This window comes from Phocoena sinus, chromosome 9, assembly GCF_008692025.1.
Source record: "Phocoena sinus isolate mPhoSin1 chromosome 9, mPhoSin1.pri, whole genome shotgun sequence".
Taxonomy (NCBI): Eukaryota; Metazoa; Chordata; class Mammalia; order Artiodactyla; family Phocoenidae; genus Phocoena; species Phocoena sinus.
This window is the reverse complement of record NC_045771.1, coordinates 51,426,350-51,448,818: the sequence shown is the minus strand read 5'-3', so window position 1 is coordinate 51,448,818 and position 22,469 is coordinate 51,426,350. Positions and strand designations below refer to the sequence as shown.

Below are 22,469 nucleotides of genomic sequence, written 5' to 3'. Positions count from 1 at the left end.
GTGGGATCTTCCCGGATCGGGATACGAACCCGTGTCCCCTGCATCGGCAGGCGGACTCCCAACCACTGCGCCACCAGGGAAGCCCAAGTTTGCCATCTTATACGGGTGCAGTTTGCAGCACCCCAAAACTGTTTTAAGAGTAACATCAAAGATCACGGATCACAGATGAGCATAACAAATATAATAATAATGAAAAAGTTTGAAATCTTGCCAGAATTACCAAAATGTCACACAGAGACACAAAGTGAGCAAATTCTGTTGGAAAAATAGTGTCAACAGACTTGCTTGAGGCAGGGTTGCCGCAAACCTTCAACTTGTAAAAAGCACAATATCTGTGAAGTGCGATAAAGCGAAGCACAATAAAACAAGGTGTGCCTGTATTTTCTTCTTAAACTCAATTCCACTCAGGCACTTATACACTCTTGGGTATAAACAAATTCAGCATTTATTCTTATGCTTCTGTTTAAATCATTTGAGCTATAATTCTGTTTTATGGTTTAGACATCTCAAGTTATATAGTCAGTACCTGAAGCAAATTGAAAAGAAATTAAGTTGGACAGCTTAAGATAAAATGCCATTATTATTCTTTCATATTTTAGTGCAAATCATAAATCCACAGATCCGTGGCCTTCATTTTCATATAGTTTATGCCTAATTCATTTTAATTGTTCATAGGTGATGGAAATTCATATTGTTCTTCCATTTGCTGATCTGCAATCGGTTCTTATTTTCATATATTTTATGGAGACTCTCAGCTTTAGATATACTATGCAGATCTAAAGAATTTTTAAGACCAATTAACAGTCATAATTGTTGTCATTTGTCACCAAGCTCCCTCTCTTGCCCACCTTTATAAGAGCCTTTCTGTGTCTTCTAAAATAGTGATGGCACGGGCCCTTGGGTTTTGCAGAGCTAGAGAGCTAGCATATATATAGAGAGAGAGATGAAAATATCCTTTGGAAGAAACTCTTTCCAGGAGCTAGCACTCTCCATCCCTTTGTCAGCTATGGAAAGCTCTGTGGCTATCTACTTCCTGGGGAACCAGAAGGCTCAAATGTCATAACCACATCTTCTCTTGTTCCCAGTACAGCCAGGTCCTTGCTTTTTTTCATGGCTTCTAATCCCTTTTTATCTGTAATTTCCCCATGTTTACATAGATGTGTGTCTCTCAGATCCACAAATCCTTTGGAAAGTATGTGGGGCCTAGGTTACAAAAAGTCATCCTGGGCTTCCCTGGTGGCGCAGTAGTTGAGAGACGGCCTGCCGATGCAGGGGAGACGGGTTCGTGCCCTGGTCCAGGAGGATCCCACATGCCGCGGAGCGGCTGGGCCCGTGAGCCATGGCCGCTGAGCCTGCGCGTCCAGAGCCTGTGCTTCGCAACGGGAGGGGGCACAACAGTGAGAGGCCCGCGTACCGCAAAAAACAAAAAAACCCAAGTCATCCTGCTTTCTTTAGGAGGGGAAAAATCTGTCTTTCTGAGACACTCTTGCCTGGTACTAATCTGAGTTATAAGGGACTGGCAGGCCCCGTTCATCCTCCATCTCCTCCATAACTCCACCAGGACCGCTGCAAAGAAGCCATCTCTCCCTGTTATCTCCTGGTGGCACCACTCATTTGCACTTAACACAAACAGGATCATGGTCACCTGCTTGACATTTTTTCTTTTACAATGTGTATTTCACCTTGAGCCCTCAAACTAGAACCAAGACCACCCCCAAAGATTTCATGCATTTCCCAGGACTTAAATCTCATGCTCACCTGTAGCTTTAAGAGCCCAGGTCTGCAAACTCACTATGCTCATCTAGTCCATCCTCTCTTTGGAGGTGATGCAACCATGGAATCCAGCCTCTGCCTTTCATTTACACAAATACTACCCACACAAGGCATATGTGTGTGGAAGATGTTCCTGAATGCTTGGGAAAACAGAAAGTGTTTGTAAGAAAGCAAAACAAGCAACTAAAAATTATATAATAGGTGGCCCTGGGATTTTGCCATCTCTGTGGCTTGTCTTCTGCCAAGCCACACTCTTGGACTGTCATTTATCACCCCCAGTGTTTTATCAAATTAGTTTTCCCAATGAAGACAAGTTATTTTCCTAAGTGGAAATCCGATACCAGATTTTATGGTGATTTTTTTCTCATCCTGTTACAAAATATGACATGGACACAATATTTTCTAACTCTCTAGTAAGTCTAAGAAGGCAAAGACCTTCGTTTAGATTTCTTAATAACTCAGGAGAAGGGAAGAGGATGAATGTTGACCATCTGTTGTGTGTTGTGTTGAGATGAAATAATTTACTTAAAAATCACATAGCTTAGGGCTTCCCTGGTGGCGCGGTGGTTGAGAGTCCGCCTGCCAATGCAGGGGACACGGGTTTGTGCCCCGGTCCGGGAAGATCCCACGTGCCGTGGAGCGGCTGGGCCCATGAGCCATGGCCACTGAGCCTGCGCGTCCAGAGCCTGTGCTCCGCAACGGGAGAGGCCATAACAGTGAGGGGCCCGCGTACCACACAAAAAAATAAATAAATAAAAAATCACATAGCTTAGAATGCAAAATCAACACAAATTTGTGAAACAACCAGAATTCCCTGATATTTCAAGCTCACAAAGGGCTACTAGGGACTCCCTGACGTTGCTGCCTCCAATTGCTGCCTACCTGCCCCGACCTGCCTCCTGGAATCTTTGCTAAGGATGCATGGTGGTAAGGAAGAGTGGCTGGTCATGGTGATTAATTTCACCATGGTCATGGTGCTGGTTATGGTGATTAATTTCATGTGACTAAGAGAGTGCTCATCACGGTGGTACTGAGAAAAGTGAAGTCTCAGAAATGGGAAGATGGAAAGGCTTGAGTCAGACTTTAATGAGCCATGAGCCAGTGCCTGCATATACTTGTTGCTTAACTTTTTGTTATCAAAAATGTCAAACCTATACCAAATAAGATAGAGTAGTATAATACAGGTCCCTGTATCCATCGTCCAGCTTCAATAATTATCAACTCATGGGCAATCTTGTTTCATCTATATCTACTCCTTGCCCCACAACCACCATCATTTCATTTTAAAGCAAATCACAGGTTTTATTTGATAACCAGGTCTTCACCACCACACTAGGATTTGCTTTTATGTCACGTAAAATTTCAGTTAAAATTTAAACATGAATAAATCACCTTAATTGAAACCTCCTAGATCAGATATAAACAGCTATTCTATTACACAAATGAACCTGATGAGATGGCCTCACTTTATCATTTCTTAGGTCACTATTCTCACCTCCTGCCCCAAAGATCATTTATTTCCCAAACCAATCTGATGCAAGTTGTGTCCTTTTATTTCTGAAAAGATCAGAGATTCATCTGTATGTGTGATATAGAAATGTGTAGAATGGAAATAGTGCTAAAAAGTTAAAAATTATATGCCAAAATATTAGCACTATTTTCTTGGGGTGGTACAAAGTCAGGAAGTTTCCATTTTATTCTTTCCTTTTAGCTTATAAGTACTTATTTTCTGTTGGTAAAAGTAATGTATTACTTAAAAAAAAAAAAAAAAAAATGAACAAAACGGGGCTTCCCCGTTTTCGAGGTCACAACAGTGAGAGGCCTGCGTACCGCCAAAAAAACCAAAAAAAAACAAAAAAAACAAAAACATCCATCCTGAGTATAAATTTCAAAGAAACTTTTATGGAAAATAACACATTTGCCTTCCCTACACAGGTTGAACTCTTGAGGATAAATGGGAAAATGGAAAAAACATTTTCACCAGTCAACAAAATTTGGACACCCTGAAATTGCCCACATAGGCAGGGCCTCAAAATCTGGCCCTGCATATTACCTGAACCAAAACCCATACCCATGACCGCACCCAGGCTCTTAGGGTTGCTTCAGGGAGCAGGAAGCAGTGTAGGAAGTGTAGCTGAGGAATTGAACAACTGGAAGTCTGGTGGTTTTAGATGGCTTTTAGGGACGGAGGGTAGGATATTTGAAACTAGGGCGCTCCTGGGAAAACAGACATGCAGAGAGTCACTGACTCCTCTCGGGGCCATCGCTGCAGGTGACTCCATGGAGAAGCAAGGCCATAGCTTGCCTGTGAGCCTGAACTCCTCTGCTTCCAAGAAGCTTCCCCTCCCGCTCCTGAAACCACGCCCCCCCATAATCAGATCAGTTCAAGTGTCCTTTGATATGAGAGTAGTGTCTCTTAGTGTGACCAAAGGGGATTAAATCCTAATGAGCTATATTTATTGTTCTCATTTAGTTTGCCTTAAAGGAAAAAGTTTATGAAACCAAACTCCATTTTCTAATTCTTCTGCAAGGAACATATATTGTGTGATTTTAAAAAAAGAAAAACAAATCTACTTTGCCCTTGAATCTACTCCAGCTTCCCTTATGATCTCCATAAAGGCTTCCTCTAAAAGGCTGAGTATCAAAAAAAGGGGCAGAGTGGGGGGAGAGAGAGAGGAAAGAGAGAATGTGAGTATGCGTGTGTGGATGTGTGTACACGTGTATATTTATGTTTGTGTGTGTTTACGAAGGGGTGTTAGCACAGACTAGTCAGCAGCTTTCAAAAGTCACTTCCCATTCGGAAAGGGAACGAGAGATCCAAGGAGAGGGACCAGGTTAGAGCTAGGAGTCAGTTAGGTCTCAGCCTCCCCTGAAGCCCCCATTATGAGAGGTTGGAACCCAGACACAGGCAGCCCCACCATGGGCTCTACAAGCCTGGCTGAGGAGCTCCAGACCTCAGCATCAGACCTCAGGCTGAGCAACAACAAAAATGTGGTCAACAGGCTCTTTAGACCAAATGTATTTGTGTTAATTAGGAGATAGGACAGGGTGATGTAAACAAAGAAAAGGGTTCGGGTTTTGTTTTTTGCTAACAAGAGTTCAAGCAGATGGTCCAGAGCTGGTGTAGCAACTCGACCGTGTGGGGCGAGCAACTGTCCAGTTTGTCCAGGACTGGTTCCTGGTTTGTGGGATTTCCAGTGCTAAAATCCAGACAGTTCTGGGCAAACCAAGACAAGCTGGTGACCCTAGGTGTTGGGTCCCAAGGTCCACTGACCTTGTTGGCTTGCCAACATGCAGTTTCCATCCTGAGGTGTAAGAAAGCTGTTCCCGTTTCCGTCATTCCATCCATATGCAGCCAGCAGGAAAGGGAGACCAGGATGGGGAGGGTACATTCCTTTCATTTTAAAGGCATATCCCAGAAGCTGCACATAACACTCTACTCGTGACATTTCAGTAAGAATATAGTCACACGGCCACAACTTGCATGAGTCTGGGAAATGTCATTCACTGGCTAAGCACATGCCCAGCCAAAGCTTCTATGATTTTGGAGTAATAGGAGAATTAATTGATATAGGCGGGACAGCTGGCAAGCTGCCATAGTACTGAACAGATAATACTTCACGATACTGCCCAGACTCCACAATCCCTAGTTTCTACATGGTCCTTTCTGAATAAACTGTCACACTGGTACAATGTGACCCTCCACCTAGGCCTCCACCAGGTGGGCTAGGGCTGGACCTATGACTCCACCGCGGTCAACTTACAGTGTCGTCAGCAGCAGATGACATGGCTGACATGACAGCCTTACCCACTGGGATGTGACACTTTTCTAGAAAAACTGAAATGTAGATACATTAAGTTGTCAGTTGCAGAAGCTGAAAGATATCCAGAGAGAAATCAGGCAGCAGAAACTATGAACAAACAGAAGCCACGACAGAGAAAAGGTCATCTGATAACAAAGTTGTTGGTAACTGCAGAATGGCAGACATAGCGGCAGAGAGGTACACAGGAGGGGGATTAACCTGTCCTTGTGCAGGAAAAGATAATCTTATTGATAGAAGTAGGTGGGATTCTGAATCATCTTCTAGTTCCATAAATATTTATCAGTTTCTGGAGGCCCAGCAGTAAGGCTGCTCCAACATTCCCTGTGACACCTTAATTTCAGTTCCCACGTTGGGGACGTGATACGTGGTATGTTGTGTTTGTGTGTGTCTGTGTCAGAGAGGTGCCATTAGTGTGCATTCAGCTGGAAAAAACAAAAACTAAAATGGCCTAACGAATAAGGACACCTGTCATCTCACATATCAAGATGTGCACAGGTAGAGCAGTTTCAGGGTGGCTAATTCAGAGACTCAGTGACATCATCTACAGCCCAGCCTCTGTTTGCCATTTCTCACTGCCATCCTCAGCCCCCTGGTATTGCCCTCAGACTTGCCTCTTCCTGGTTTCAGGTTGACTGTAGAAACAATCCACACAACAGTTCAAGGCTGGAAAGGAGATGGCCTTCTCCTTAGTCCCTTTGCGAGACTGTGGGAAACATTTCTCAGGCTGCCAGCAGATTTCTTCCCACATCTCATCCCAAGCCCATTCCTAAGTCAGTCATTGGCAGGAGGAGGAATTGCCATATTGGTTTAGTCTGATTGAAATGCTGGGGCCAGGGAAGGGGCTTGGCCTCCCTTCAAACACAAAGCTGTCCATATCTGTATCTGAACAGAATCAAAGTGCTGTTTGTAAGTAAGAAGGAGGCTAACGTGGTGGCTTTGGGAAGCAAACTACAGTGTCCACTACAAGAGGGTTGAGAGGCCAGCTGGCTCTTCTGGCTAGCCTCATGGGGCACCTCGCACCTTGTGAAATCACATTTAAGGTCTCAGTGTTACAGGTTAGAAACTGAATTTTGCCACCTGACACATTCTGTAGTACTGATCCACCCTAACCAAAGGTCAATTTACAAATCAGGATATCAGTTTATTGATTAGTAGTGCAAGATGCACAAATGTCTCTCCAGTGGCTGGAAAGCTCATGTTTACCACCCAGCACATAGCAGCTAAGTAGCCAAATTAATATCCCCAAAGTTTCTTGGCTGTACATAACATCAAAGCAAGGAATGCAGAGGGATTTTTGCATTTCTCTATCTGTGCCACACGCTTTCAAGCTTCTTTTCCATTACACATGACCTTCTCCTTGGCTGGAATACCCCTGTTGTCCTTCTCTGCTAAAAATGCCCAGTCAAACCAAGTCCAACATCACATCTTCTGTCAAATCCCCCCTGACCCCCTTCCCAATAGAACGAACTCCCTTTAATAAGTTTCCATATGTGGTAAATATTCATTGTAGGTTATTTCCTTTCTCACCATAGTATTATTCTTAGTCATCTTTCTCCCTACTCAACGGCACCTAGTAGTACCTAGAAGACTGGTTCTCAGACCTTTGTGCATATAAGAATCACCGAATCAACATAAGACTTTGTTATTTAAAAAATCATATTCTCCATCGACAGAGGAATGGATAAAGAAGATGTGGTATATATATACAATGGAATATTACTCAGCCATTAAAAAGAATGAAATTATGCCATTTGCAGCAACATGGATGGACTTACAGATTATCATACTAAGTGAAGTAAATCATACAGAGAAAGACAAATAAACCACTGTGTGGAAAATGATACAAATGAACTCATTTACAAAACAGAAACAGACTTACAAATATCGAAAGCAAACTTATGGTTACCAAAGGGGAAATATGGTGGGGAGGGATAAATTAGGAGCTTGGGATTGACATACACACACTACTATATATAAAATAGATAACCAACAAGGACCTACTGTATAGCACAGGGAACTATACTCAATATTCTGTAATAACCTGTATGGGTAAAGGATCTAAAAAAGAATGAATATATGTATAACTGAATCACTTTGCTGTACACCTGAAACACAACATTGTACATCAACTATACTCCAATAAAATTTTAAAATCAATCAACCAATAAAAACACAGAGAAAAAAAGCTTAACAAAAATTTATATTCTCAGGGAGTGTGACTCGGTAGGTCATGGATGGGGGCAGGAATACATATATTAAGATGCACCTCAGTGATATGGTAGCACGGGGTTTAGGCCACATTTGGGGAAGCACTGGCCTAGGCCATGATCTTTCTTGCAATTATTGTTCTAGTGACGGGAAATGGCTATGTTCCAGGAAGAAGACCTCTTTCTCGAGTATACTGAATGGGTGGTAAGAAAAATCTTCCTCTCCAAGGAAATTAACAAAAGCCCCAGGACTTTCTGCCCAAGTCAGTACGTATGATGGGCGGGTCCTGGACAGGGAGTTAGGGGTGTAGAGCCCAGTTCCAGGAAGCCTTCTAAAAGGTGCAGATGCTTGAGCTGAGGCTTGAGGGGGAGCAGGTGTGAGTTCGGTAGATGTGGTGGGAGAGACGTTTCTCTAAGAGGAACAGAGTGTGCAAAGGCTTGGGGATTTGAGACTACAGGCAACTCAGTAAAACAGGGGAGAAGAGGGCATCCAGGGAAGTGAGGAGAAGTGAGGTGTAGAGTAGTCACGGGCCAGTACATTTATTATTCATTTACAGTATAAATGTATAAAATAGTATAAAATAGTAAAATAGTAAAAAATAAATAGTAAAATAAATAAATAGTAAAATAAATAGTAAAAAATAAATAGTAAAATAGTAAAAAACAACCATTTATTGAGCCCTTATTCTCCACTAGGCACCATAATAAGCAATTTACATATTATGTACAGCTTAGTGCTGTGTTGCTCACACTATTTGGTCTCAAGATTAAATATGCTCTTAAAAACTGTATGCTCTTGGGGCTTCCCTGGTGGTGCAGTGGCTGAGAGTCTGCCTGCCGATGCAGGGCACACGGGTTCGTGCCCCGGTCCGGGAAGATCCCACATGCCCCGGAGTGGCTGGGCCCGTGAGCCATGGCCGCTGAGCCTGCGCATCCGGAGCCTGTGCTCCACAATGGGAGAGGCCACAACAGTGAGAGGCCCGCGTACCGCAAAAAACAAAACAAAACAAAACAAAACAACTGTATGCTCTTTAAAAAACTTCATGCTCTTAAAAATTAGAGAACCCCAGAGAGCTTTTATTTATGTAGGTTATATCTACTGATATTTACTGTACTAGAAGTTCAAACTGAGAAATTGAGAAATATTAATTCATGAAAAGTATGGAAAATAAACCATTATGTTAACATAAAAACATACTTTTTAAGAAATACAACCAGAGTCTCCAAAACAAAAAAATTAGAGGGAAGAATAGCATTGCTTTATATTTTTGAAAATATCATTACTGTCTGGCTTAAAAGAAGACAGCTGACTTCTCATGTCTGCTTCTGCATTAACCTTGCACACTCACGTCATGTAGCTTCTGGAAAATCCCACTGTACACTCAAGAGAGAAAGTGAAAAAGACAAAGAGTATCTTAACATTGTTATGAAATTATTTCAGACCTTGCCCAGGGGCTCCCAGACCACTTTCTGAGAACTGCTGGTTTAGAGGCTGAGAGCATTTGAATCCTGGCTTTATCGAGTTCGAGATTGTGACTGTGAGCAAGTTCCTCAGCCTAGGTCTCCATTTCCTTCTTGCTGATGCGGGGACATTGAGGGAGCCTTGGGGACAGTGATTAGCACAGTGTGAGCCATCAGTAAATGGCAGCAACCGGTGATCCACATGACACTGCTCGGGGGAGAACTCCAGTGCGGAACTGAGGAAACACCAGAGCCAGGCTTCAAACCCAAGTCTCTGTCTCCAAAGGCTGGGCTTGTGACCACAGTGTTACATACACACAATGCTGAGGTGTTCTGAGCAGAGACGTATTGTAATGAGATTAACGTTGTGACCAGAGCTTAGAAAAGTCACTCTGGTTGGGGCTCAGAGGATGGATGGCGAGGAGTTGGGACTGCGGACAGAAGCTCCATTCGGCCAGGCAGGACCCATCGAGGGTCTGGCTGGAGACAGGGCTGTGGGTAAGAAGGAGGAACTTCTCAGGTGGACTGGGCAGGACTCAGGTCCCACGAACGTGGGGATGAGGGAGGAGGAGAAGTCTAAAATTTCTCCTGCATTTTTCACTCGAGGAATCCCAGCAACTATGTGTGGCCACATGTTCAGAGTGTTGTCAACCAGGGAAGCCTCAGGGTCCAGCACTGGTCACATAGGCATGGAGCATCCACGTGGCTGACCACACTTACTTAGTTTGCAGCCCTTCTAGAGGTCAAACTGATACAGTATGGCCCAAAGTCCCCACCATAACCACATTTTTACTATAAACTATCTGGCATGACCCAAGGTCCCAGGTATATAAAAACACTCTTATCAGGAAAGATATTCCAAGGGCTTAGAGGGTATCTCCCAAAAGATGGTCAAGGTCCAGCCTTTTCTGTGTTCAAATTGCAAGGTTTGAACAACCCAAGCCGCTGCATTACCGTCTACTGCACTCGCATCCAGCTGCCTACTTAAGAGGACTCTCAAAACAATTCACCACCTCATTTTTTCACCAGAGCACCCAAATCTGCTCTGCCTATAGTCTTCCTTATCTCCGTTCATGGCAACTTCATCCTTCTAGTGGCTCAGGCCACAGACCTTAGAGTCATCCTCGACTTCTCTCCTCCCACATCCCAAATCCAACTCTTCGGACAATCTTGTTGATTCTACCTTCAAAGTATTTCCAATTTCTTTCTGCTTCCCTCCACTACTTCCACTCTGGTCCGCACCTCCACCATCTCTCTCTGGATGAGTCCAATAACCTCCAAACTGGGCTCCTTGTTTTTGCGTGTGACCCCTACAATCTCCACCAGGCAGCCAGATGACCCTTTAAAATCATAAATCAAATCATGTCGTTCCTCTGCTCAAAACCCTTTATTGACTTTTAATCCCATTCAGCAAAAACCAAAGTCCTATGACCCCAAGTACCTCCCTGCCCTAATTTTGATTTGCCATCCTCTCCCCCACTCACACTTCTCCACCTGCACTGGCTTCCTTGCCTCGAATGCACCAGACTCATCCCTGCTTCAGACTTGTATCTGCTATTGAAATATTCATCTTCCCACAGTCCTTGAGGATTTTCCTCCACAGCACTTTCACATCTGTCACACCACACATCTGTTTAAGAGCTCATTGTCTCCACCTCTGGCCCCCACCCTCTGTCCCAATAGACTCTAAGCTCCACAAGAACAGAAACTTAATTTTTAAAATCTCCCTGTATTCCCTGTATTGTTGGTTTGATGAATGTGTAGGCAAAGGACCGTATCAATAGGCTCTGAAGCCTGTTGTTCACTCTCGGATCATTTTGATTTCACAAAACATGATTCAGAAGCCGACAGTACTTTCTAAGTAAGCAATGTAATTCTTCTATATGGCCAAATATTTCCCATTTTCAGGATAGAATAGAAAAGAATAATTTAGGGCAGATTCTGCAATCTGTAGGTAAGCTCTGTGAGGGCAGAGATTAGGTCTGGCATGCGTTTGGTGCTCATGAATATTTATTGATTGACCAAAGAACATTTCTACCTATTCTTGAGATCACAACATGGCAGCACAGAGAGAAATTTCCTAACAATCTGTTCATTTGATGTTGGGGCCGAGTGAGATTTGCGGAGGATAAGTGACCTACACAAGTTCTCACCATTAACTACAATTAGGTTCCCAGGTCCCATCCCAGGGTTCTTTTCCTTTCCAATGAGCTCCCTGTGTCAGCTTCAAAGACCTAAGGAAACCTTTGGGACTAAAATTAGAGAACAAGTTCTTGGAAAGGAAAAGGTTGTTGGGATCACATATTTCAATCTGTAGCAGAAGGAGCTGGGTTTTGAAACACGTCGGACATGTACCCATATTCCCACACTATTAAGGAGCTGGGAGAGTTTGGTCAAATTGCTTAACTTCTGGTCCTCAGTGAACACTTCTGTTAAATGGGGATTGCCTAAATGGGGTTGTGGTGAGGCTTTGGTAGTGAGTTTGAAAAATTATCACACACTATAACTCAGAAGTGAGAGAAACGCAATTCTTTCATCTTGTCAGTAACTGATCTGGTCTTCCTCGCAAGCCCTTCACCTATTGGTTAGCAAGAAAAAAATTAACTCAAGGTCCAATGTTGTTTAGTCTAAATAGGTACAGAATCTCAGTATGGGATGATGAAAAAGATTCTGGAGATGGAGAGTGGTGATGGTCGCAGAACGTGAACGCATTTAATGCCTCAGACCTGCACACCCCAAAATGTACAAACGTCCAGTTATGAGATAAATAAGTACTGGGAATGTAATAAACAACATGATGACTAGAACTAATGCTGCTGTATGGTATATCTGAAAGTTGTTAAGGGAGTAGATCATAAGAATTCTCATCATAAGGAAAAAACATTTTTTTTCCTTTTTTATATCTATATGAGAAGATGGATGTCAACTAAACTTAGGGTGGTGATCATGTCACAATAAATGTAAGTCAATTATGCTGTACACCTTCAGCTTACACAGTGCCATACATCAAATATAGCTCAATAAAATTTTTTTTACCACAATAAAAAATTAGAAAAAAAAACTTAGTCTAATCTGATAATTTAGAAAATCTGCTCTGGTAATTCTCAGTCACTTCTGGAGACATGGTGAACCTCTTAGATTTCCCAGGCTTGGCCTCCGTTTCCCTCACTACACTGTGTTTGGATGTATGGGGAGGGGACACTGGAGGTGGAAGCTTATGTGACCCTGCCGCAGAGGTAGAAAGGTGGGGTCCTCGGGCGTTTCCCTCGCCCCCCCTGGATGCCTGGGCACTGCCTGCTTCTTCTCCCCACCCTTGCCTCATGGCTCCAGGCTGAGGAAACACCAGGTATTGTGACACATCAAAACATTTCACGGGCTTCCCTGGTGGCGCAGTGGTTGGGAGTCCGCCTGCCGATGCAGGGGACGCGGGTTCGTGCCCCGGTCTGGGAGGATCCCGCATGCCGCGGAGCGGCTGGGCCCGTGAGCCATGGCCGCTGAGCCTGCGCGTCCGGAGCCTGTCCTCCGCAGCGGGAGAGGCCACAGCAGTGAGAGGCCCGCGTAACGCATAAAAAAAAAAAAAAAAAAAAAAAAAAAACATTTCACTGTGACACTGGTTGGGAAGCGGTACCGTGGTCTAACTGGCCTGAGTCACCCATGCCTCCTCTCCCCCCTCACCCAGACTTCCCTGGCCACTTCCCTTCACTGGCTCTGTGATCCGGCCCTCCTCTCAGGCCATGTCTGCAGTGTGGTTGAGCCCCGTCACCTCTCCCCTCATCACGTGGGCATCCTCTTACCACAACCAAGAGCCTTCTTATGTACTGCAGTTTCTCACTGACCCACTGGCTTCCCAGAAGACTGGAAGCTTCTCAAGGAGGAAGGCCATGTATTGCCCGTGTCTGGGACCATTCCTGGCCCAGTATATACTCTTCAAAGAAAGTATCCATCACAGCAGCTGCTACTCGCTCCCTGTCCGCAGGCCCTTGTTAAAGCAGCGGTCCCCACCCTTTCTGGCACCAGGGACTGGTTTCGTAGAAGACAATCTTTCCACGGATGGTTGAGGGGGAAAATGGTCCGGGCGGTCATGCGAGCGATGGGAGTGGTAGAGGAAGCTTCCCACGCTCACCTCCTGCTGTGCGGCCAGTTCCTAACAGGCCAAGGAAGGTACTGGTCCAGGACCTGGGGGTTGGGGACCCCTGTGTTATAAAGTACCCACGAGTGTCAAGGCCCCTAACTTTACATCTCAAATAAAGCACAAAAGCAATGAGCGAAATGTCATGAAAAGAAACACACAGTTCTTACCAACATGCCATTTTCTAAGTCCTAGAACAATCATGAAATTAGAAAGTGGTGTGCCTGCTCTGTGGTGAGCAAATGCTGGTCCACAGACTGTGTGAGGCTGTCTGGGTCTGAACCACCCAGAGGAAGTGGTGTGTGTGTGTGTGTGTGTGTGTGTGTACCACCCAGAGGAAGTGGGGTGTGTGTGTGTGTGTGTGTGTGTGTGTGTGTGTGTGTACCACCCAGAGGAAGTGTCTGTGTGTGTGTCTGTCTGTCTGTGTGTGAAACCCCCTAGGACATCAGCCAAATTTGAGAATTGCTGCTTAAGCTGACATGTTTTTCCCAGTCTGATACCTGTTTAAACTATGGCATTTAATAAAGAGAGGCTGCCCTTAACTACAGTAATATCATGGAGAACCAGTTTTTAAAAAGCACAGTTAATCATAATTCATCCTTGGTAAAATAACTGGGAGCCAAAATAAATTCTATCCTCTAAAAAAAATTGGCCCTGAAGCCTATTTACTTACTGAAAATTCCTCTGACAGCTCAGACGTGAAGATGCCGGTGAATATAAGGTCCAGGTGCTTGTTTCTCTGTTGGCCCGGGGCCTCCTCCTGCACTTCGGGGCTTGTACCCACTTGAGTTCAGCCACCAGGGAGAATGGCGGCCAGAGGAGACCGAGGTTGGGAGACCTCTTCCTGACGCTCGACTGGATTTTCTGGCAGAGGCCGAACGTCCCTCCGCTAGAGCTCCTGACCACCCTTCCCTCCTCGGAGCTCCAGCTCCTGCGGGGGGGGCGGTTACAACTTCCAGCTGTTGCTGATATGCCTTAATCCCGCTAATAGCCCTGCAAGTAGCCCTTCATTTAAGTCTCCTGAGCTATGGAGTTGGATTCGCTTTCCCGCAGGGACTCCAACTAATTAGTCCATAATAAGAAACTCCTGACTGGTGTCAGCTAGGACCATGATGTCCTGATTTGCTGGTCACTGATGGACATTATATTAGTGCAGGTATTCCATCAGTATGACTAGAAAATAATACGACTGAGTTCCTAAACTAAAGGCCAAAAACTTGTACCTTCAAATGTCATTGCTTCCTCAAAGTCAACACCTTAGGATGCTTTAATATCTATTCCAATCATGGCCGGCACGTTAAAATGGCCTGAGGTTGCCTTTTAAGGTTTCCTTTAGTGTTCGTATTATTTGGAATAATGTCAATCCTTCTTTGATGGCAGATTTGATACAGATCAACAGGCAATATCATATACATATATGGAAATTAGCAATAATTTCACGATGTTTATATGCAAATGTCACTAATTGCCCTCAAAATGTCTTTTATAGCTTGTTTTTCTTTTCTTTTAAGCTAGGATCCAGTCAAGGTTCATGAATTGCTTTTGGTTGTCTCTTTAGCGCTTTGGGGGAGGCAGAGATGTGACCTTATGTGTGTAACTGAGATCCAGTGCGTGCGTAACACCATAAATATAGGAACTCACTCGAACGGGACTTCAGGGAAGGTTAAGTGTTTGGGGCATTGCTAAGGACACAAGTTGGGTGTGGGAGATGAGTCAGCCATTCGTAAAGGGCCATTAAATCAGTGTGACTAGTCGGCATTTTCCTTTTTCATGTTAGGACACACAGAAAATAATATTTCCATAGCACGCTGGGTTGAACAGACAGGGCTTCTTTGGGGGCTGTCTGGGGCTCTAGCTGCCTCAGGTCCCCTGTCCCAAAGGCTGGGGGACCTACATTTGCAGTACACCTTGGAAATGTTCAAACCAAAAGTATGGCAACTTTTGCCAAAGTTTCCAGGCTTCTTTATGTCCTGGGGTATTTTTTATTTCCAACCCCATCCCTTGAGCTAATCTTGTGTGTTTCTCCCTCAGCAAAGCCTCAGCTAGAGTCTTGCTCTGTCCGTTCAGCAGCCACATACGCCCATTAACCTGGAAACACAACGACAGGAGCGGCCTTTTTCCATGTTATTTATTCACAGTCAACTAGCTTCAGGAGGGGGAAAAACAAATTAGTCAGAGCTTTTGGGGGAGGCGTAAGGGGATGGGTGGAAGGCTGGTATTTTAAACAGAAAATAATCTTATAAATGGTTAGATGAAAGATTTACAAATATCCATTAAAAAAAATAGTATCCTCTGAGGGTAAGTGAGGAAGATAAAATCATCATGAATAAAATAAATTAACAACTCCTGATCATTGCATTCCTCAAAACCAAAGTCTCTGAAAATGGTTTGCATTTCAGACGGCTGCAAGTTGCAGACTTATGTGATACATATATATTTCCAACACAGAAAAGTAAAGACAAACACTAAGCAACAGATGAATACAATGTAGGGAAAATTGAGCACGTGAAAATAGCTGTCATTTGGTAGCAAAAATAGAGGTATGCCAATGTTAATATCAAAATTAAAGACATTCAAATAAATGACGCCAACACATTGGAACTATTATTCCTAAGACCACGAGAACAACTGCTTACTGCTCCTACTCATAACTAAAAGCTCTGAGGAAATCCTGTGATAGCTGGAAGGCGTAACTTACGGAGTATGCAGCAGACCTACGGCAAGTTTCAACAGCCAAATAAAAACTGTATACTTTATCATTTTTCTCTTCGGGTTGACGTTGTTAATAGTAGGATGAGACCACTCATCATAAATCTGAGGAATACAGATGGATAGCGCTCGCGAAGCCCAAGCCAATGATTTACTGGAAGTAGTTAAAGGTAGAATGTGAGAAAAGCAGCAGCCCAAATGAAGCAAATATATTTTTTTAAAAGTTGGTTTGTCTACTTTTCTCTCCCAGAGAACCTCACAGGAAGCACAGGAGGCCACGAGGGCTTTCTGGACATTCTGTGAGGACCTGATACATAACGGATGGTTGTCCTAAAGTGAACTCCATGTGTTTAATTAGTACCAGAACCAGCCTGGCTTCTGGGAGGTGCATGGCATGGAGGAGCTGCACTGAGGCTTTGATTATTGAGTTTGACTCCAGGAAATACCAGCCTAGGCTTTGGGGCCTGGGGAGGGAGTGACCTGCTGCCAGGCTACCCTGGAGACGGTGGCTCCTTCCTGAAGCATGTCCCGCAGCTTCAGATAACTGGCAGGGGCAACAGGAACCCTGGAAGTGTAACGTGGCTGACTGTACAAGGTCCCATTTCCAAGAACAGCTGTGCAGTTCACCATACATTTGGGATGGGATGATAAGGCATGAAATGGAGGTTACAACATGTACCTCAAGTGATGCAGTGACTGGCATTATGCAATCGGGAGATTCAAAATCCAAAGTCAATTCTACCTCAATTCTTCCCAAACAATGCCATGTTTCTGTTTTCTTCATCCTAAGAATATAAAATGTCCTTGAGATACAAATTAGGTGAGAGGATGCTTTTGAGAACAGAGGCTGAAGGAAAAAAGAAGCCATTTCCCCCTCAAGGGAATTTGAGGATTATAATAGGATGCATCACCAAGCTGCTTAAATTTCAGAAAAGCCCTTTATAGATGTAGGTACTAATAGACTTTAAAATTTGCATACATATTCAAATTCAGCCCCACTCCCATCTCAAATAAGATGACTACAGAGGTGATATTTGGTCCCTTGATCCTCGTGATTACAAAATGAAACATAAGATCAACTGAAATAACAGCATCAGGACAATTAAAGACTTTCCAAAGACTGCATGACAAAGCTACGTCCATTCAGGCTGCATGTTTTCTTTCTGTTTTTGTTTTGAGCCAGCCCCTGGAGTAGGCCTGTAACAGTCAGTATTACTCAAGTTCTACATTTACCTTCACACTGTGAAAACTAGATTTGTTCTCCCCTGGAGTATCCTTAAAATCTACAGCCTGCTTCTTCCCGTCTGTGAGCAGAATTTAGATACATGCTTGAAAAGAAAAGAACAAAGCACATAACCAAAGAATCTGATTGGGTCAGTTAACTGCTTAGAAATGGAAATGATATTCGAACTGTGTTCATCTTGACGTCTTGATGCATGGAATGGATGAAAGCAATATTTAATGAGTCGTGTATTGTTTTAAAATGCTAGTCACTTGCAGATTCCAAAAGGCTACTGACCCACTTTAGATAACTCTCCATTTTGAAAGTGCAGTACTCTCCAACTAGTTATTTGGTGTGACATTGAAAAATCATGCATTCTTTTTTCCATTATTTATTCTACTTTTCACTCGTAGCATTCTCTGAAATTATTTAAATATCTAAAAATGTTTTCTGGAGAAATCTTTTTACCACACCACTTTACTTGATATTACATAAAATCATCATGGACTTTAGAGGAAAAGGCTTCAAACGTAGGCTTTGGTTTTGAAGTAATTTGGGCAGAAGTTAGAATTGCTTTGATCACACAATTCAACTACTGCACAAATTCTATTATAGTAATTGGAAATAACACATTTAAAAAGGCGAAGTTTCTCCTTTCAGTAGTTATAGTCTGTATTATTCAAGACTGCTGCAAAACTCACAAAAGAGTGATATGAGTAAGAAGAAGTGTAGGAAAGCGATAAGACATTTAAAGCGTTACCAGGACATAACACAAAGGAAGAGCATCAATTCTCTACATTCGTCTATAAGGCAGGTGGTCAAACTTTTCATACAAGATCTAAAATATGGTGCTTATTGAGAGGTAGAAAATACCAAAACACTATTTAAGAAAAACATGTTGAATTATTTAAAACAATCAGTTACTTTGCTAAACTTTTGGAAAGTCAAACTGCCATGTTGAATGCACCTATGTTTTACACTAAATTGGGACATTCCATATTCAACAGAGATGTGGTCAAACAGCGGAGGAGGCTAGAGGTGGGGTGGGAAGCAGGAAACAGTTTCTTAACTTGTAATGGATTCAGCTCTCACTAAGGAGAAATTTCCTACCGTCCGCCTGGGATTTCATTTTGACATTTAATTAACAGGGGTTTCTCGGATTATCAACAATTTTTCTGAGTAACGGTACAATTTTGCACATAAGGCAATGAAACTATAGGGAGGGATGAGTTCGAATGCTTCCTCTTTGAGAAGCTGCCATATCCATCTGATATAAAAACATACATCCCACTAATCGTATACCATTCCCCCAAGCACTAAAACGCAACTGCAAATATTCTTCAGACTCCAGTACCAGCAGAATTGTTCTGTGTGAGCAATTCAAAAGTTGTCTGAGGCAAAAAGATATCTGAGCTACCAAATTAAACCTGGACATCTTGCACACAGGTGAGTAACCCTTCGTATTCTTATTTCTTAATGCACCTGGGAAAGATGGATTTTTTTTTCCAACATAATTTTATAAGGCATAAATTTAAATAGAATTTTCCTAACCTTTGGAAAGTTAGTGTTAAAGCTTCTTTTTTAACCCACATGTTAACATTCAACCTTTCATTCTTATTAAATAGTTTATATATAAAAAGAAATATCAAGGTGTTCTACATTCATATAAACAGTTGTGATAACATTTGAAATTGTAAAGAAACCTACTGAAGAAAATATATACTTAAACACAACACCAAGCTAAGAAGCACAAGTGATTGTTCTAGGTAATGTTGTAGACACAGGTTTGTGGCTTCAGAAAGCAAACACGGGAGAAGCACAAAGATGTATCGCTCTTTCCTCTTTTACCACAAGACAGGATGGTCCAGTTTGGAAAAACCAAGATCTTTCCTAAGTTCCAAATAGGTGCCACTGCTCACCCAAGAGTCATCGCTGGATTTCCTGTGAAAGTGAAAGAATTTGCTGAAGGCTCGTGACAAGACTGTCATAGTCTCTGTCTCCTTTTCACCCCGTTCCTCCCCCGCCCGCCCTCTCCAGCTTATCACTGGCACCTGCACCCCTGTCCCTGTGGTCCAGTACTGGACCAGCGAGGGAGCAGGAAGCCTGGAAACCGTTTTGCTGCTTCTGACTTTGACTTCTCCAACTTAAGGCTGTGAGAAATGGGTGCTTCTGAGAGAAGTGGGTGAGGGTAGAGTCTGTTGTACAGAAAACAGGGCTGGGATGACAGCTACCACCTGGCATATGGCCACGTAAAAGTTACAAATCAATCACGTTGTTCAAATCAAGTGATCAATTAACAGTAAAAAGGAAAGGAATTGGAAGGAATTGGAATCACAGCCTGGAGTGAACAGCCTTGGTTCACTATTCTATGCATAGATAACATATTACGTAGATCCAAATTCAAAAGGTACCAAAGAGTGGAGAGCTGAACGTTTTCTTCCTACTCCCAGCCTCCCAGTTCTCCGCAGAGACAATGATCTTCAGCAGCTTCACTCAGAGAAATTCCACGTGTGTGAGCGGGCACGCATGCACACTCACACTGCACTCCTCTCCTATTTTTCATTCAATGGTAGCCCTGGATGGTCTTCCACCCCTTGAGTTTTTTTGTTTTTTTGGTGTTTTTTGCGGTATGCGGGCCTCTCACTGCTGTGGCCTCTCCCGTTGTGGAGCACAGGCTCCGGATGCGCAGGCTCAGCGGCCACGGCTCACGGGCCCAGCCGCTCTGCGACATGTGGGATCTTCGCGGACCGGGGCACGAACCTGTGTCCCCTGCATCGGCAGGCGGACTCTCAACCACTGCGCCACCAGGGAAGCCTTGAGTTTATATATATAACATATATATTAGAGATCCTTTTCCATTGTCACAATAAGGTCAGCAAACTACAGCCCAAGGGCCAAATCCAGCCTTCGGCCTATCTCTGTAATACCGTTTTACTGGAACACATCATGCCCATTCATTTAAGTATTGTCTATGGCTGCTTTCACATTGCACAGCAGCGTTGAGTCATTACTACTGAGGGCTCATGGCCTGCAAAGCTAACAATATTCACCATTTGCCCTTTGCAGGAAAAGTTTGGTGACTTTGGCAAAAAGGGCTTCCTTTCTTTCTTTTTAAACAGGTGCGTGATAGTCCATTGTGGGGATGGACCACGATTTAACCAGTACCCTACTGGTGGGCACTGAGGATGTTGTTTTCAACCTCTAGCTATTATAAACAAAACATATGTTATTTTGTATGTGCAAGAGATTAGTTATATTAAAAATTCCTATAAACTGAACTTCTGTGCACTTGTAATGTTGACTGATATTGTCATATGCTTTAGAAACAAAAGTGAGGAGTGCCTATTTTTCCACATTCTCAGGATCATAGATTTTTATCACAATTGTTTTTCTATTCCAATAAAGGGATGTGTTTAAAAATAAATCAATCTGCATATCAGATACTTTACTATGAAACAAAGACGACTATCGCTGCCAGAGCTGTAGTTTCCACTTGAAATTTCCAGTGATGTTTTCGTGGCTCCTCAGTGAGTGTCAACGGAAACGTCCAAGTCCCCATGCTCCTCTGTCATCTCTGCCAGCGTCTAATTGGAACAGTTCCCGGACTGCTACTGCTGAACAATTCTCACCTTTTCTCACAGTTTTACTTGCCACATCTAATACTCTGATAATTTTACAGACAATCAAGAGGAAAAAGAACTGCAGCTGTGTTCAGTCCTTGCCCATTCCAGACATAATTCTTACACAGTTGCAGTGACAGCCCAGATAACATTTTATATTTTGCATTTACATGTTAGTTCATTTCCCACAGAGCTCCACAGACTGTGTGAAGTCATTTCTGAGGTTTTTACATCAGATCAAGTTGATAAATCTCCTTATCTAGCTCCTGAGACAGTTTGGTTATCCACAATTTTTAATGATCCTAAAAATACTGTAATGAACCTCTTTAACAGGTATTACCAAAATCAACTGGTCAGTCTGTTAGTCTATTCATTTACCTATCCCTTGCCTTTATTAAAAAAAAAAAAATTTAAGGTGTCTTATTTTTTAAATGTTTAAATGAAGTTATGAATATTCTGGGATAAAACTCTGGCCTACTGATCTTCAATCGCTCATATTCTGAGTTTGTGAAATGATCGAAATCCACATCAACTTTAGGGGAAAGGACATAATACTTTGGGGATAAAACATAACTTGTTGCTATTTTGCTGTTTTGGAAATATAAAATTTTATTGATGCAGCTGATAGATTAGTTGCTAAATCCTCCTAAATGTGTTTCTGTTGCCCATTAAAAAATAATAACAACCAAAAAATCCCTGCAAACAACAACAAAATCCTGAAAAGAAGACTGGGGGGAATAGGTAGGGCAGGAGCTGGCTGCTTTTCTACATGCGATTGTTCCATTGCTGATTTTAAAAAAAAAATGAACAAACTAAAACCCCCTAAAATCATATCAAGCCCTGGCCTGTAGTCAAGAGAGCCAGGCCCCTGCCTGGGACATTCCACTGGATCTCTCCACAGATCACCTATGTCCCCTGGGCCTTCGTTTCTTTGCAGTTAAAATAAAAGAAGGGGTGAAGGGCGGATGATCTCTGACGCCCCTTCTAAATCTTTCAGTCTGTTCTTAACGAGACCCTCCTAGCAAGCTATTTTTAAAATAATACTAAATGTTCCAAATCCAAGCCCCAGTATATTGGAGCTTCTGCAATTCAAGAATTAGATTACTTGGAAGTTCTAGTTTGGTGAAGAATGGGGTGATAGCTAATTATCTCCATCACTGTGTAGAATCTATCCATTTGGGGGACCAACCTTAGACATGGCTTGAATAAGCTGGCCTGGTACTGGGAGCTGGGTTTTGTTGGTCTCGTTGCTTCTCCCACAAACACTTACTGCAAAGTCCTGGGAGAGCCCCGGGAGAGACCAAGGAATGCAAAAAAAGGAGGGCTGCGCGGGGCAGCCTGGGGGCAGTGTCCCCACAAAGTCGGGCCTTCACAGAGGAGGGATGTCACCACTCTGAAGCAGGAAAAGGGCTGAGAACACTCTCTCGTGGGGAGGGGACACCCCAGTCTGTTCTCTTCACACCAGAAGCATCAGGCGTCGCCAGTGCCTGCCAACAATGACCCACACGACCCCAGCTGCACACA

At 43.2% G+C, this 22,469-nt stretch overlaps 2 protein-coding genes across 3 annotated transcripts in view; both read right to left on the bottom strand.

The window, feature by feature from the left end:
* Window positions 1–22,469, bottom strand: part of GSDME (gasdermin E) — a 148,551-nt gene that overhangs the window by 126,005 nt on the left and 77 nt on the right.
* Window positions 15,506–22,469, bottom strand: part of OSBPL3 (oxysterol binding protein like 3) — a 206,624-nt gene continuing 199,660 nt past the window's right edge. For both annotated transcript variants that reach the window (XM_032642739.1, XM_032642740.1), the window contains one exon: window positions 15,506–19,266. In XM_032642739.1, the coding sequence (XP_032498630.1) occupies window positions 19,170–19,266 (97 nt within the window). In that variant the 3' untranslated portion in view covers window positions 15,506–19,169. The remainder of the gene's footprint in view (window positions 19,267–22,469) is intronic.